The sequence below is a fragment of the Pan paniscus genome, chromosome 3, assembly GCF_029289425.2.
Source record: "Pan paniscus chromosome 3, NHGRI_mPanPan1-v2.0_pri, whole genome shotgun sequence".
In the NCBI taxonomy this organism is placed as follows: domain Eukaryota; kingdom Metazoa; phylum Chordata; class Mammalia; order Primates; family Hominidae; genus Pan; species Pan paniscus.
The window spans coordinates 49,764,563-49,781,807 of NC_073252.2; the positions used below are offsets into that span (position 1 = coordinate 49,764,563).

The 17,245-nt window shown below is 36.4% G+C and overlaps 1 protein-coding gene across 6 annotated transcripts in view; it reads right to left on the reverse strand.

Annotated features, from left to right (window-relative positions):
- Positions 1–17,245, reverse strand: part of FGF5 (fibroblast growth factor 5) — a 703,839-nt gene that overhangs the window by 667,923 nt on the left and 18,671 nt on the right. For 4 of the 6 annotated variants that reach the window (XM_008957659.5, XM_003832273.6, XM_063603780.1 and 1 more), the window contains one exon: positions 10,896–15,599. In XM_008957659.5, coding sequence (XP_008955907.1) covers positions 15,583–15,599 — 17 coding nt within the window. In that variant the 3' untranslated portion in view covers positions 10,896–15,582. Of the gene's footprint in view, positions 1–618; positions 666–10,895; positions 15,600–17,245 lie in introns of those variants that run through there. The other 2 variants (XM_063603779.1, XM_034958595.3) reach the window with 1 other exon arrangement.

The following is a 17,245-nucleotide window of genomic DNA, read 5'->3' on the forward strand; positions in this document are numbered from 1 at the left end:
ACACACACTGGGGCTAGTTGGGCATTAGGGGGCGAGGGGAGGGAGAGCAGTAGGACAAATAGCTAATGCATGCAGGACTTAAAACCCAGATGATGGGTTGACAGGTGCAGTGAACCACCATGGCACACATATACCTATGTAACAAGGCTATGTAAACAAACATGTTCTGCACATGTATCCTGGAACTTAAAGTAAAATAAAAGTAAATAAATAAATAAAATTAAAAACAAACCTGGCCGGGTGCAGTGGCTCAGGCCTGTAATCCCAGCACGAGGTCAGGAGATCAAGACCATCCTGGCTAACACGGTGAAACACCGTCTCTACTAAAAATACAAAAAATTAGGGGCATGGTGGTGGGTGCCTGTAGTCTCAGCTACTCGGGAGGCTGAGGCAGGGGAATGGTGTGAACCCGGGAGGCAGAGCTTGCAGTGAGCCAAGATCGTGCCACTGCACTCCAGCCTGGGCGACAGAGCCAGACTACGTTTCAAAAAACAAACAAACAAACCTTCTTCAGAGACATGGAAAAAAGGATAAGGGCCCAATAAAAAGTACACATAGTCTTAAACATGTTAAAAGTTTAAGAAATATACAAATACTATAATAAATAGAGCATCTTACCTTCAAAAGGGTCTGAAGTTTGCTTGTACTTAAGTTTCTAGCGTGTTCTGTGTAAAAGAAGAGGAGAAGAAATAAACTGAGAAAAAAAGCTTCTATCATAAAGGAAAGATCAAGAGAAAAAGAAAAGAGAACAGGGAGGAAAAATTCAAAAAAGCTTAAAAAGAGGGACAAAAATAGGAGGATGCATGCTGCGCTGCATGAGTAGGGTAGCAATAGAAAGGGTTGTGGCTTGTGAGGTATTGTCAAGTGGTTTGTATTAGCCTTCCCAGGCTGCCATAACAAAATACCACAGACTAGGTGGGTTAAACAACAAATCTATTTTTTCAGTTCTGGAAGCTGGAAGTCCCAGATCAAAGTGCCAGCAGATTCAGTTCCTATTGAGGGCTCTTTTGTCGGCTTACAGAGGGTTGCCTTGTTGCTTTCTCCTCACTTACTGTTTTTCTGTGCATGAGGGGAAAGAGAGCTCCAGTGTCTCTTCCTTTGTTTTTAAGGACCAGTCCTAATGGATTAGGGACTCATCCTTCTGACTTCATTTAACCTTAATTATCTCCTTAATGCCCACATCTCCAAATACAGTTATATTAGGGGTGAGGACTTCAACATATGAATTTTAGGGGGAAACAATTTAGTCCACAACATGTTTGAAGGAGGGGTATCTGATGGAAAATTGTAATGCCAGGTATGAATAGGTATGGCTCATTGATCTCATCAGGTATGTGTATGTATAGATTGCGTATTCCCACATAGCTCAGTTCAGCTGAAATATCTAGTGTTTCTCACAGATGAAATTGCATATGAGTCAACACAAAATTTACATTATGCTCAAATTGTTTCCTAATCTATCAATGGAGTTGGAACAAATTAGGGTTTTCGAAACAACTGTTGTAGCAAAACTGACCATACTCATTCATTCAATCAATAAATATTACCTGAAACTATAAAACTACTGGAAGAAATGCTTCACAGCATAATTTTTATAGGAGAAACACTTCACGACATTGGGCTGGGTGAAAATTTTTTAAGTAAGACCTCAAAAGCACAGGCAACAAAAGCAAAAATAGACAAACAGGATTACATCAAATGAAAAAGCTTTCATACAGTGAATGAAACAAGAGTGAAAATAAAACCTACAGGATAGGAGAAAATATATGTAAACTATACATGTGACAAGGGGTTAATATCCGGTATATAAAGGGAACTCAATGCAAAAATAATAATAATAATAATAATAATCCAATTTAAAAGTGGGCAGAAGACCTTAGCAGACTTTGAAGACAAACAAATGGCCAACAGATATATGAAAAAAATGCTTAATGTCATTAATCATTTATGCTAAATACAAATGAAAACCACAATAAAATACCACCTCACTCTAGTTAGAATGGCTATTATCAAAAAAGACAAAAGAAAACTATTGGCAAGGATGTGGAGAAAAGGGAACACTTACACATGGTTTTTGGGATTGTAAATTAGTGCAGCAATTATGAAACACAATAGGAAATTTCCTCAAAATATTAAAAACAAAACTACCCTATTATCCAGCAATCCCCCTACTAGGGATATATCCAACAGAAATATACATGTTGAAAATGTATCTGCACTCCCATGTTTATTGCAGCACTATTTACAATAGCTCAGATATGGAATCAAATTAGTGTCCAACAATGGATAAACACATAAAGAAAATGTGGTAAATATACACAATAAAATACTTTTCAGCCATAAAAGAAAATGAAACCCTGTCATTTGGACAACATGGATGAACCTGGAGGATATAATTTTATGTGAAATAAGTCAAACACAGAAAAACAAATACAAAAGTTGATATTGTAGAAGCAGGTAGTGGAACAGTAATTACCAGAGACTAAGTGGGGAGGGGTGGGAGGAAGGAAAGATGGGGAGAGGTAGGTCAACAGGTACAAGTTACAATTAGATAGAAGGAATAAGTTCTAGTGTTCTGTTGCACAATAGGGTGACTATGGTTAACAATAATGTATTGTATAATGCAAAATATCTAGAAGAGAGGCTTGTGAATGTTCTCACCACAAAAAAATGATAAATACATGAGATGATGGAAATGCTAGCTGCCCTAATTTGATCACTATATAACATATATGTGTATTGAAACATCAAATTGTATCCCATAAATATGTACAATTATGTGTCAATTAAAAATGTTTTAATATTGGAAAAAAGAAAGTATAATATTCACATTACTTTTGATGGATTATCCTAAAATTAATCAGAGTAGTTATGTATTTGTATATTTGCTGGTGAATGTCTCAGTTTTACGCCATACAGATATTTATTAATATTAATATGCTATTTAGTGTTGCTCATAAGGCAGATCCTTAGAATCTTGACCACATCCAGCAAGGGCATAGATAAATTGTCTAGGGGAGCTTGCAAACATGGTGATACCACATTAGGGTTTAAGGCTTTCCTAATCCTTCTACAAAATTTACCTTACTGAAAAATTGGTAAATCGTTGGGAGGTTTTTCATGTTCGGCCAGAGAATTAATTGCACTTTCAGACAAACTTAGCATTCCAGTTGGAGAGCTTATTAGAATTAAAGCTTGACTAATCATTCTGGCTAATTGTATAGTTCACTTACTTTCAACCCTCTAGCCTTTTCTAGAATAGGGAATATTGTCATTCCAATAAATAAATAAATATCGAGTACCTCCTTTGTGGCAGGTCCACACCAGGAACCAGAAATCCTGCAGTGAAGAAGCCAAGCGAAGGGTCTTTACACAAGGTGTTTACATTCTATTGGGGGGAAACAGACTTACTTATATAACCCTGAGGAAATCAATCAACACCAAAGTATACAAGATAATTAAGGAGCATGAAAAATGCACTAACAAAAATAAGAAGGGGATGAGATGGAGTAAGTAGGGGAAGACACTTCAAACAGTCATCAGGGAAGGCATCTCTGAGGAGAGAAGGAGTAGAATAGCTGAACAATTGGGGGAAAGGCATTCCAGGCATTGGGTTAAAGCAGAGTTAGTGAGGTGGAAGAGACTAGGGGATGGAACAAGAGAGGGAGGAAAGGACTAGCTCCATCTTAGTGGGCTGGGAAGCCACTGAAGAGTTCTGAGCAGGAAAAATACGTGATTTCTGTTTTTAAAATTTCACTTTGACTTCTCTGTAAAATCCACTGTAGTGAGAAGAAGAGAGACCAGTTGAGAGGATATAGCGACAGGTCAAGCCAAAGATGAGATATGGAGTAGAGACAGAGAAAGAACTCAGAATTTGCTTAAAGGTTTAGCCAAAAGGAGTTGCTGGCGTACTGGATGAGGGTTATGAGAGAAAGGAAAGACACAAGAATGATTCCTAGATTTTTGGCTCGAGTCACTGAATAAATCATCATGCTGTTTATTAAACTGTAGAAGTCTGGAAGCTTAACTGGTTTGGGAACAAGAGTTGAGTTTTGAACATGTCAGCCTTCAGATGCCTGTTAGATATCCTGTAGCAATATAGAATTGCTGCAACAGGCAGTTGGCTACGTGAATGTGAAATTCTGGGAGAGGTTGAGGCTGGAGATTTAAATGTGGAAGTCGTCAGTATACATCTGGTATGTAAGGCGGAGGTGAAATCACATAGGAAGTGAGTTTACCTCCCTGGGGTCCCACAAGGTTTACAGGTCAGGTAAAAGAGGAGCTAGCCAAAGAGACAGGAAGAAATAGCTGCTGAGGTAGCAGAAAGGCCAGGTGCATGTGGCACTTTGTAAAACATGTAAAAAATGTGTTTTATGAAGAAAGGCTGACCAACTTTTTGAGAGACTTTCAGAAATGTCATTAATAAGCCCCAAATTGATCACATGCCTTGCATAATTTAGGAAAAGACAGTCCATGTGCCTTAGTATTATATGTACAAACACATACAGCTAATGTTTTGGGAGGCTGAGCAAAGAATTAAGCCCTCAAGATCACGCTTTGGATAAAGAATATTTTAGGCTTTGTATAGCCACTGAAACTTTTGAATTTTGCCTTGCTTATGAGTATAAACTTCTTTATGCCCATGAGAATGTTGAAATATGCCTTCATCTCTGATTGTAGAAAGAGGATCCTCTTCTTATTCCCCTCACACTTTTCTCTGGCAGTCCAGGCCCTCCCTTGTGCTTCCTGACCACAATACCTTTTCCCAGAGAATGGATTCCCCAGCAACACTCTGAGGCTGAGAGTAGCACACAGCACGTTCACAGGGAGTGATCTTCAGAGTTACAATTGTACATAGTAGTGCCAGACCTAGCAAATAAAACTACAGGATACCTATGCAATATTTGCAACATACTTATACAAAAAATTATTGTTTATCTAGAATTCAAATTTAGTCGAGAGTATTGTCTTGTATCTGTGTCCCTACCTGTAAGGAAATGAAAAAGGCAGGGTGGAGGGAGAAAATTGTCTTCTCTATGTCGGCAGCTGGGGCCTCAGCTGATCCTAGGGGTGCCTTGAAGCTGCTATGGCCCTTCATATTGATTAAAAATCGTGGCAAGGGGGTCAGGCCATTGTATTTCTGAATCAGCTAGTTATTGGCCTCAGGGTACCGTGGGAATGAATGTAACCTTGGTAGTTGCCTAAGGTAAGAGGCACGGCCTTGAGAAGCTGCATATTCAGCAGCTGAGTTATGAGCACTGAAAAGGGAATTTGGACCAAGCATCAAGGTATCTTAGGTTTAAATGCTAACTTCTTAGAAGCCATTCATTTCCTTTTAGGTGGTTTACTTCTATAGCTAATTAGATAAGGCAGCTAAATATATTCTGAACGCTTTAAGTGCTACATTAAAACTAAAAAGCACTGTTCAAAAGTAAGGTGGCAGTACTTATTACAGTAGTCCAGCTCTGCCCTCGTGGGATATATAGAGCATATTTTTTTAATTGTTTGTCTTCTCATCTAGACTACAAGCTTCTTGAGGGAAGAAACCCGGTCTTATTTATCTCTACACCCATCACTTGTGGCATATTTGGCATATAGTAAGTACTCAAACAATGTCTATGGAAAACAGACAGGGAATAACTAAGCAAACCATCCAAATGATAACTAACAAGAGTTAGACCTACCCTCTGCGAGGGTGGAGGGAAAGTGATATTAGGCCCCAAAAGCAACGTGCAACACTATTTTTATTTTTCCTCTTATTTTCTTAAGCAAAGCAAAACTGGCTCTACTTTCCCTGGCCTTTGAGTCTCTTTTTTAGGCAATTAATAAATCTCGACCAATCTCTGAATCATTCGGTTCACTAGATGTTCACTCAGTCACTGAGTGCATTATTGTTTGGATGCCTGATTCATGACATGTTTTAAAGAGCTAAGGAGACATGGATCCTTTCCCACTTGGGTCCTTTAGGAAACTTTGGAACCTTCTGGAAACTTTGAGGGTCTTCTTCCTAAAGGGAAGAAGACATTCTACACTCTGGTGAGAAGAACAAGAGGCTCCTATTTCTCTCTTAACCTGAAACCTCACCTCTTATGAATGTTTCTTTCTATTAACCCTTGAGTGAATCACACTGATGCTTAATGATAATCCTCTGATGGACATGCTTTCTCTCTTAGAATGAGTGTTAACATGAAATAGTCTCCAGATTCCCTAAAGCCAGACTAGTGATCCCAAATTTTAACCACATTGGATCTTGCCTGCACATCCTGCCTCTGGCTGCACACCCACCTTTACGCCCACAGCATGAAGCTGTGACCACAGAGGCAGAAACTTGCAGGGTGGTCTTCTGAGCACACCCTAGGGGAAAGAGACATGAAATATTTATTGACTGCAGGCCAATGTTACAGGAACGCTGGCTGAAACCACTGCAAGGGTGCCTCTATAACAACCAAAGTAGACACAGCAGCATTTGCCAACCCCCTTAAATGTCCTGGGGGAGGTTTGTTTGCACTAATCCTAGCAGTCCAAAAAGCAGCAGCTGTTCTCAAAGAAAGTCTGATATATATATATAATCCTTTATTTAAGACCAACAGTGGGAGGTGGTGTTTAATGAAAAAGATGCTAAATTGTTAACAATGTTCTTGCTTCCAGCAAACAGGTAGAAAAAGAACTGAAATGTTAAGCAATACTCAGGACCATATTTAATAATACATCTTGATTTTTTAATTCATGCAATTTTTTCTGTGCTATAGACATCTTTGTCTTGGGAAATAAATTTGGGAAGCACAGGTCAGTTTTTTTCCAATTTCTGAGCAATCCTGGAATCAGATCGTATTGCTTTTCCAATCCCAGCTGTAAGGTAAATGTTTGTTATAGCAGATGGAATTAGAAAAGCCTGCACACAATTTTCTTACGTTCCATTGGATCCCTAATTATCTTAAAATAAGCATAGAAACATCTTGCATCTTTGATAACATCCTGTAGGTTAATATCCAATAAAAAATGCTGTAAATTCCCAAAAGGAGCATCAAAGAAACTTGAGAGTTACTTCTAAAATGTGTAATGTAAACTACAGCTTAAGGTTTTGGATCCATCCTGGTAAACAGTGACCCAACATACTAAATTTCTTTGGCAAGAATAAGTGTCATTTTTAACCTACCAAGAACTGCATATCGTATTCTAAAGCTATGGTTCACTTCCCTAATATTATCAGCAAGAATGTAAATTTCCCTCAAACCAATGTGTTTAATTCTATTCCCAGAACCCCAGCATAATGCCAGCTATAAGGGGTTAAATGAACACTGAATGCTTATATTAGAAACTTATTAGTGGTTTCTGCCATGAATTATTAGCAACCAAGAAATCATTATTCTTTTAGTTTGCTTGGCTCCTTTGGACCTTGGAGTTTTGCTAGACTGAGTTGATTTTGTGTCATTAAACATTAAACTCCCTTGACTAGTGGAGAAATCTTGTGGTTTGTGCTCTGCACCAGCAAGGTGGGATGCGTGTGTATTTTTCTCATTTGTTCACTTGCTCACCAAATGGTAAAGGCTGAGAATCTTAGGCAACATGATATCTAAAGTGAAAACAAACTCTCTGTCAGAGCTGATCTGTTGTTTTACACAGTGATACAACAAATGTGGCAACATAAATAAATGGGCATGAATTTTCCTTCTAATCATAACTTAAAGGAACTCCAGATCTCAGACAAAATTTATGGTAGTTATTGCCATAACGGTTATTCTTTCATTACTTAAACAGAAAACATATTTTTCTCCCCTTTGAAATTCATCTTTTATGCAAAAAAAAAAATCAAGAATTGACTGAGAACATACGCTTTTATGCTACTTTCTGTTTCCAGATTTGAAACTCATTCTCTCACATGCTCCATTAAGATGGTGACTGTTAGAGAAATCTTTGTATATTCTCCTTGTACAATTAATATTTTAGTATACAGGTATGCTTAATCTCAGACATTCTGTGTTAAGGCAAATGTAGGACAACTAGCTAACTTTAAAAAGTGTAAATATATAACCAGTGTCAGAAGTTATAGAATGCACACATCCTACAATGACAACCCTATCATAAAATGGAGTACTATCAGGGAAGCTCAGCCATAATTGCACTCAGGAAGGTAAAAGACATTGGTGTTGCCTCCTCAGCAGAAATTCACCTCCCTGTATGAAAATCTGATAAATTGTCCAGTTTCCCACAGAGGGAACGACAGAGAATTTAATGAGAAACACATTGGAGCTGGACCTGTCACTGTGTGATTATGCATTCACTAATCTCTCTGTAGGATACAGAAAAATGTCAGTCTTCTCTGAGAGAGTTTATCTAGGGAAAGGGACAAGCACATCTAGAAATAAATTACCAAAAAGAAATGTCTTTACTCTCCCACTGATACCTACTGGCATCCTACTAGACTGCTTGTTTGGCCTACAAATAGCAAAAGCACTGGGATTTGCACAGTAACCTATTTTTATGATTGCTAGTGAAATTGAAGTGTCATATGATGACATGTATTGATACTTAAATGCAGCTGCAAGTGCCTGATATTTTTAGTTTGGTCTAAAAATTTATGTTTGAGAACTTCAAGTACAGTAGGAGGGGCAGTGGATGTTCTTACTCTTATTGTAGGAGACATTTCATATTTAACATGAAATTCTCTTACCTGTCATCATCATTTTTGTCCGATAAATCTTATTCAGCACATGTATACATCCTAAAAGCATTTCTGAGCAACTAACATATGCCAGGAACCTATAATTATAATTATACACTATGTTTTGTGAATAACTAGAATATCCAATAGCCTCTACAAAGTGTTTAAGCCAGAGGAATACATCATTCAAGTTTGCTTTTCGCTAAGAGCATTTATTGAGTTATTTTTATTAGCCTGATTTTAGGGTGGGAAATGTGCAATGAGGGCAGACATATTTTCTCCAGAAGTTCAAAATATGAGAGTACATTGAAGTAAATATACACAAGGAACTACTAAACAAGCACTGAGCAAGTCCAAGAATGTCTTGCTAGCTGAGTGCCTTGTGCAAGGAGGGATCTCAGAAAACATTTCCTGAATTTTTGGGAAAGTAAGGGAATGGTGACAGAAAATTGTGTCCTGAGCTATCTTATTTGGAGGCATGATGTCAAGAAGAAATTGCTCATATTTCTTCAAGAATTTCTAGAAGACTTCATGTAGAATGGGGAACTTTAATCACAAAAGAGCTGATTTTAAAATTGCATGTTTAATTAAGTAGGGCTATTTATTATCAACAATGATACCACTCTGACCATTCTTCCTCCAGGTTAATTCAAATTTTTTACATCCTTCATAAAATGTTAAGCCCAAAATCGATCCCAGCTTTGTAAATGTCTTGATCAAATCTCACACACTTACTCAGTGGATATTTTTTAAACTAAGAAAAGATCTTTTAAAAAGATCTATGTTTATAACTTCATTGACAGCTTTTTTTTTCACGTGGTTGTCCAGTTTCATCTGGATGTAAATTTAGTTTCATTAGAGAAGGAACTATGTCCCTTTTTATGATCTCATAGAACTTTCAACATTGTAAGAATCCTACAATCACTGGTAATAAATCTAGAAATCATGTTAGACATCAAATGGTGAAGGGTAAAACAGGTGCTAGAGAGTGACTTGTGATATTTATGTCTGAATAAAGACAAAAACAATTTAATAAACTAAAACATAAATGAGAGTTCTTGGTTTATAATCTAATATTATTTTTATTGCATAAAATTGCTGAAATACTGATTGATGATGTGTAGCCCAGCTGACTGATTCAATGTCATAAAAATTCTTAGATGTCTACCAATGACTTTCTTCACAGAATTGGAAAAAACTACTTTAAAGTTCATATGGAACCAAAAAAGAGCCCGCATCGCCAAGGCAATGCTAAGCCAAAAGAACAAAGCTGGAGGCATCACACTACCTGACTTCAAACTATACTACAAGGCTACATACAGTAACCAAAACAGCATGGTACTGGTACCAAAACAGAGATATAGATCAATGGAACAGAACAGAGCCCTCAGAAATAATGCTGCATATCTACAACTATCTGATCTTTGACAAACCTGACAAAAACAAGAAATGGGGAAAGGATTCCCTATTTAATAAATGGTGCTGGGAAAACTGGCTAGCCATGTGTAGAAAGCTGAAACTGGATCCCTTCCTTACACTTTATACAAAAATTAATTCAAGATGGATTAAAGATTTAAATGTTAGACCTAAAACCATAAAAACCATAGAAGAAAACCTAGGCAATACCATTCAGGACATAGGCATGGGCAAGGACTTCATGTCTAAAACACCAAAAGCAATGGCAACAAAAGCCAAAATTGACAAATGGGATCTAATTAAACTAAAGAGCTTCTGCACAGCAAAAGAAACTACCATCAGAGTGAACAGGCAACCTACAGAATGGGAGAAAATTTTTGCAATCTACTCATCTGACAAAGGGCTAATATCCAGAATCTACAATGAACTCAAACAAATTTACAAGAAAAAAACAAATAACCCCATCAAAAAGTGGGCTAAGGATAGGAACAGACACTTCTCAAAAGAAGACATTTATGCAGCCAAAAAACACATGAAAAAATGCTCATCACTGGCCATCAGAGAAATGCAAATCAAAACCAAATGAGATATCATCTCACACCTGTTAGAATGGCAAGCATTAAAAAGGAAACAACAGGTGCTGGAGAGGATGTGGAGAAATAGGAACACGTTTACACTGTTGGTGGGACTGTAAACTAGTTCAACCATTGTGGAAGTCAGTGTGGCGATTCCTCAGGGATCTAGAACTAGAAATACCATTTGACCCAGCCATCCCACTACTGTGTATATACCCAAAGGATTATAAATCATGCTGCTATAAAGACACATGCACACGTATGTTTATTGCAGCACTATTCACAATAGCAAAGACTTGGAACCAACCCAAATGTCCAACAATGATAGACTGGATTAAGAAAATGTGGCACATATACACCATGGAATACTATGCAGCTATAAAAAATGATGAGTTCATGTCCTTTGTAGGGACATGGATGAAGCTGGAAACCATCATTCTCAGCAAACTATTGCAAGGACCAAAAACCAAACACCACATATTCTCACTCATAGGTGGGAATTGAACAATAAGAACACATGGACACACGAAGGGGAACATCACACAACGGGGCCTGCTGTGGGGTGGGTGGAGAGGGGAGGGATAGCATTAGGAGATATACCTAATGCTGGATGACAGGTTGGTGGGTGCAGCACACCAGCATGGCACATGTGTGCATGTGTGACAGACATGTGCATTGTGGACATGTACCCTAGAACTTGAAGTATAATAATAATAAAATTTAAAAAAAATTCTTAGGTGTAAAGATGCCTCACCTGACTCCACTCAGGTTGGATCAGCATCTTGTTCCCTTTTCTCCCCTGAGACTTTCAAATAGGGCAGAGTAAGATGGAGGAGGTAACTCTTTGTCTCTGCTAATACCTAATCATATAATCTTAATTCAAAAATTGGCCAGTACGGTTGGATTGACTGCAAAAAAAAAAAAAAATAGGCCTTGTCCATTTATCCAGAGGTTTCCTTCAAAACTTTTAAAAAATTGTATCACCTAAAATGGATTTTAAATTATCAGAATTTAGATGTAGCAATTAAGTAAATCTTAAAGGAGGTGTAGAATTCCTTTAAGAAGTTATTGTTTGCTTCCCATTGCAGCAATGTCTGCAATACTACTTTTTTTAATGAGCCCAGAAACAATTCTCTGCAACTGTAAAAATTATGCCAGAATGCAAGTTTTTGGTTAGTGCCATAGTTTCGTTTTGTTATTGAAAATGGGATAAGTCACGATTTATTCCCTCCCTTCTATGGAAGGGTAAAAAATGTTAATGGTAAGAAAGTTATTACATTTTCTATTTCAAGATTGATTTAATAAGAAATTTACCTACCAGATTTATGATGTTTTATTTTTAGCTACAAGAAATAAAAGCTTAAAAATAACAGAAATAAAAGCCTTAGTTTTATATATGTAATTTTTATAATATATACACAAACTTGGAAATAACTTCTGTCAGTATCCCTTATTATTGTCACATGATTTTGAACTTCTGGACCAATATAATTCAGCTGAAAGAACCAAGAAAATTAATATACACCTGTACTCTCAAATTAGTCTCTTTAGAAGGAAGTGAAGAGAGACTCTTGAAAGATAAATCACAGTGTTATTACATCTTATTGAAAATTTCTATTTATCTCTATAGATGTTCCATATAAAGAAATCTTAAATAATTAAACATAATATAATTGATAAAACTGACATGTTAGTCTGGAGATGTTTGTCACCTATAGACAAAATAGACTCCTAAATATTAATATAAAAGTTATTGTTGTGTTTAGATGAACATAACCATAACCAAATAATTTTATTTGATATTTGGTGGTTCTAGTTACTTAAAACAATAAAAAGCTACATAAGCAAGAACCCTCTTAGAAAGTTGTAAGCATTAGTATAGACTTATATTTATACATGTTTTCTGTACATAAGTTCATTTAATTAATTGATGTAGGTAACTTCATGCTTCACTAAGCATTAATTATACATCATTGTACCTGTAATCCCAGCACTTTGGGGAGGCTGAGGTGGGCAGATCATGAGGTCAGGACTATCAAGAGGCCAGGATTGAGACCATCCTGACCAACATGGTGAAACCCCGTCTCTGCTAAAAATACAAAAATTAGCTGGCGTGGTGGCATGAGCCTGTAATCCCAGCTACTTGGGAGGCTGAAGCAGGAGAATCCCTTAAACCAGGGAGTTGGAGGTTGCAGTGAGCCGAGATCATGCCACTGCACTCCAGCCTGGTGACAGAGCAAGACTCTGTCTCAAAAAAAAAAAAAAAAAAAAATCATTTTGTATGGCCAGTAAAGACAAGTGTAATTGTGTAATTTAATATTCTCTTTTTAATTTTAGCATGGCTTTAAATTTTGAAATTAATGATTCCTGACTTGCATAATATATATTTAGTAGCTATCCTACTTTCACGTTAATATGCTAATCAAATCAAACCAGGAGTATAAGATAAACTATTACATTTGAGTTTAATGTAGCCTACAAGCAACATTTAGCCTATACAACTTATGCATTGACGTGGCTTATTGTTGACCATCATTATTATCTTTCCCTTCACTTATTAGGAACATATGTTTACTAGTTTCTGTTTGGCAGCTAAAATTTTTCATGTGCCCTAAGAACTTGGTATACAGTGCACAATACTTAACAATAGATTAGAATAAACTAGAGTAATATTTTTAGCTTTAGGCTGTGTAAACAGGGTCATATGCCATTTGGATGAGAGTTGGACATACTAAAAAATTTCATTGTTTCATTTAACCCAGAAATACTTTAAAGTATAAATTAGTTCAATTTTTTGTAGCATTTCATTTTATGCTATTTAAAAATTATGCATTCAGTGGAAAGAATGCTTAATCAGATAATTGGCTTTATAATGAAGCACTATACTGATGTATACATAAAATGTTTTAGTTGATGGATGGGTTTTTTAATATATTATTTGTTATATATATGTGTGTACTATTTTCCCATCAAATTAAAGCAATCTGCTTATATGGTAGCTAGTTCAATTTTGGTAAGTTTCCACTTTGTATTTGTGCACCAAAATAAATTGTAGTTTGCTTTAAGAAAAAAATAGTTTATAAGTATACTTTAAACATGTTCAAATGCAAACCATGAAGTTTCTATGAACCCTTTTGTTACTACTAAAGCCATATGTTTAGCCTTTAGCTATGCCTTTTTAGCCACATTTCTGAATGTAAGATAAACATGTGTATTTTGCAGAACTTTATTAAAATGATTACCTGAGAATAAATTTTGTAAATTTTCTTAAGTTAAATTTTCTGTGATTTATGTCCAGCAGTCAGTATTTAGGTTGAAATTAAATGCCATTTCAACATAACAAATTCCCAAATTAAGTTACCTCTATCAAAAGGCCAGTTTTTTAAATAAACATCAGAAGTTTCCTTATAAAAGGGCACATCTATTCACTGTAATGGTTACCTTTAGGAAGGGAAGCTCAAAGAGTGTTTGACTGAGTAATAAGAATATTTCTGACAATGGGACTTGGCATGGATAACTGTTAAACCATTGATCTCCTTCAGTTCTCTATCATTTCTAAGTGTTTGCTCCCTGTGGATCTATACAGTGGGATAGCAGAGAGTCATAGAAGTATTTTTAAGCACTTGAATTTCATAGTGTATGCTTCATGGACAGAATAAAATGTATTCCTCCAGCTGTTCAAGAATGAGGGCAAGGGGGAGATAAAAAGAGAAATGAAGGCAAGACAGACTTAGATCTCAATAAATGTTGCAAACTTAGTGTACTTTTACCTCTAAATCCTTTTCCTTACCTCCCACATTTAATTCCATCAAAAAGTCCTTATATTTTCTCCTTGCTTCTAACCCATCATATCCCAGCCACCAAAGGTGCAGGATTCCACATAATGTCATGAATTGACATACACATACACACAAATCCAAGCTGAGCCTTTGGTGCTGTGAAAGAGAATTTAAACATTTTAAAATGTAAAACTAAACATATTATCTGAGGTATGGCTAGAAATAAAAACAATAAAAAAGTGCAGTGAATAGGAAAAATGTAAAAGATTTCCATATTACAAATGAGCTATAAACACATTTATAATTCATAAACAGCATAAAATGATTGCTTATGTCATATTAATTAAAATAATAAAAGTAAGAAAATATGCTCAATGCAGAGGTACTTTTAAGAAAACAAACAAAAAAAACAAAAGTTAACAAAATATTTTATCTGCATCAAAATATTCTTTGGAAACCAAAAATAAAAATGTATCATGTATGTTCTTTCAGGTTAATCTGTAAAAGTCAGAAAAATACGTAGTCCCTGTTATTTAACTTTCCGAAAATACAAAGTTCTAAATATCCCTCAAGCATAAAGCAAAAGGCTTTATGTCTTGCTGAACTGAAGGAGTGTGCTCTCTGTATTAGTACAAAGAATTCCAGTTTCCTTCCTATCAAAAAACATTTTGTTTCAGTCACACTGAAACAAATGACGTGACTTCAATACAGTGTAAGTATAGCTGAAGCTGTGTCCAGTAATTTTTCTTCAGAACTCTGAAGACACCTATAGAAACTCCTGAGGGGAAAGAATGGTTTCTCACAGGGCCAAGAGGAATATTATCCAAAGCGAAACTTGAGTCTGTATTTCACTGAGTTGGTATTTTTCCGAGGTGCAGAAAGGGGAATCTTTGGCTTGATAGGGCTAGGTGGCTTTTTCTTTTCAGGAACAGTAACCGTGAAAGAAAGTTCTGGCTGCTCCGACTGCTTGAATCTTGGCAGAAAATGGGTAGAGATATGCTGGGGTTTAACCCGGGGGCTGCACCCTCGTTTGGCTTTTCCTCTTTTATTCAGGGCCACATACCACTCCCGCCCTGTTTTTTCAGTTCTATGTATTGCTGAGGCATAGGTATTATAGCTATTTTCTTGAAAACGCTCCCTGAACTTGCAGTCATCTGTGAACTTGGCCTAAGGAGGAGAAAAAGAGAGGAAATTTAAGTTGTGGCGATCTTTTCAGCATGTAATAAAATATAAGGTATTGTAGAAAAAAAAACAATAATTTTATTGATCTCTGTTCCTCCTACTCAATTCCTTTTTATAAAGACATGTTTGCTTATTTTAAAGTTGCTTTAAAATTACTATTTTTCTTTCTATATTTCTACTTCATTTATCTTTGTAACACATTTCTGTTCCCTACTTACTTGGTGACATAATATTGATGACTATAAAAGTAACCAGAACTCTTGATACATTTAAACTCTGTTACTATTGTTTAAATACTTTGAAATGTATAGTTACAAATCTTTTTACATACTGTTTTTCCTCCTAACTCACCAAGAAAATAAATGGAACTATATTACTAAGAAACGATTGCCTGGTAAAATATAAATTTCTGTTCACAGAAATGGGGTCAAAATTATTCCTTTGAAACAAGCTTGCATTTTTTCAATGTTATCAGTGTGATTGAGGCTGCTGAGAGAGAAGTAGCATATGGCCCCCATTAATATTGCACATGTTAGAGTTCTTTAGAAAAAAATAACGTATCTTTACTCAGGCATTACAGCAAAGTATATCTGACTCCAAGAAGAAAAAAGTCACTCGAGTAACTAACTACACTTTGGCCAGATCTTACACACACACAAAATATCTGCCCTTGAAATGCTTACAGAATAGTGGAAAAGCAGACAAGTAGACATCCGTCATGGTGCAGCTTGATAAATGGAATTATGACAGCGGTATGCAGAGGGTACAATGACAGCATAGAGGAAGGGCATCTAAGAGGGTGGAGGTGGCCAAGAAGAGGGCAGAAAAGTCTTCCTATAAAAAGTGACATTTGAGCTGAGTCTTCAAGTACAACTAGGAATGTTCTCTAACTAGCATTAGAGAGGCAGGCAAAATAAGAAAGGATTTTCAGGGAGAAGGAACAGGGTGTTGAAAGGTCAACATGACACTTTCAAATACCTGTAAGTAGTTCAGCGTGACCTCTACCTAGGATGCATGTGGGAAGTAAGGAGATGAGCCAGACAATGTAGGTCAGCACCAGCTCTGAAAGGGCTTAGTTTGCCATGTTGTAAAATTTGAAGGAATATGTGGGAGAATGGGGGAAGAGTGTGAACTTGGAGTCAGACATGCAATCAAAAACCAGTTCTGCCAATTAAGCTCTTAGCCTTAGCCTCCTTATCCATAACACTTACAACAATAGGGCTGTTATGAGAATCCAAAGGAGGATTCTGTAGCTCTCATCGAACTTGAAAGAGCCCATAACCCCCAAAGAATTAAGAATTCCTGTACTAGTTAAGACTACCAGGTTTCATAATTTCAAGGAGTACTATTTACACAGAATTCCCGTGTTTGAGAATACCAAATATTTTGTCCCCTATATGTAAAAACACTAAAAGCTACATACTTCTATATCAAACCAAGAAGTTTTATACGGGAATAAAATGGCCTTTTTTTCCTTGTTTTTTCTAATAATGCCAAACTTTTCTTTGAAATACTGATCATAACACAGAAATCTAAAAATCCGAATATTGCAAGGCAATCTACATAGATCCACTGTTGAAGTCCACATGGAGTTTTTGAGCAGTGCAAGTTACTGACAGTAGTAGAAGCCA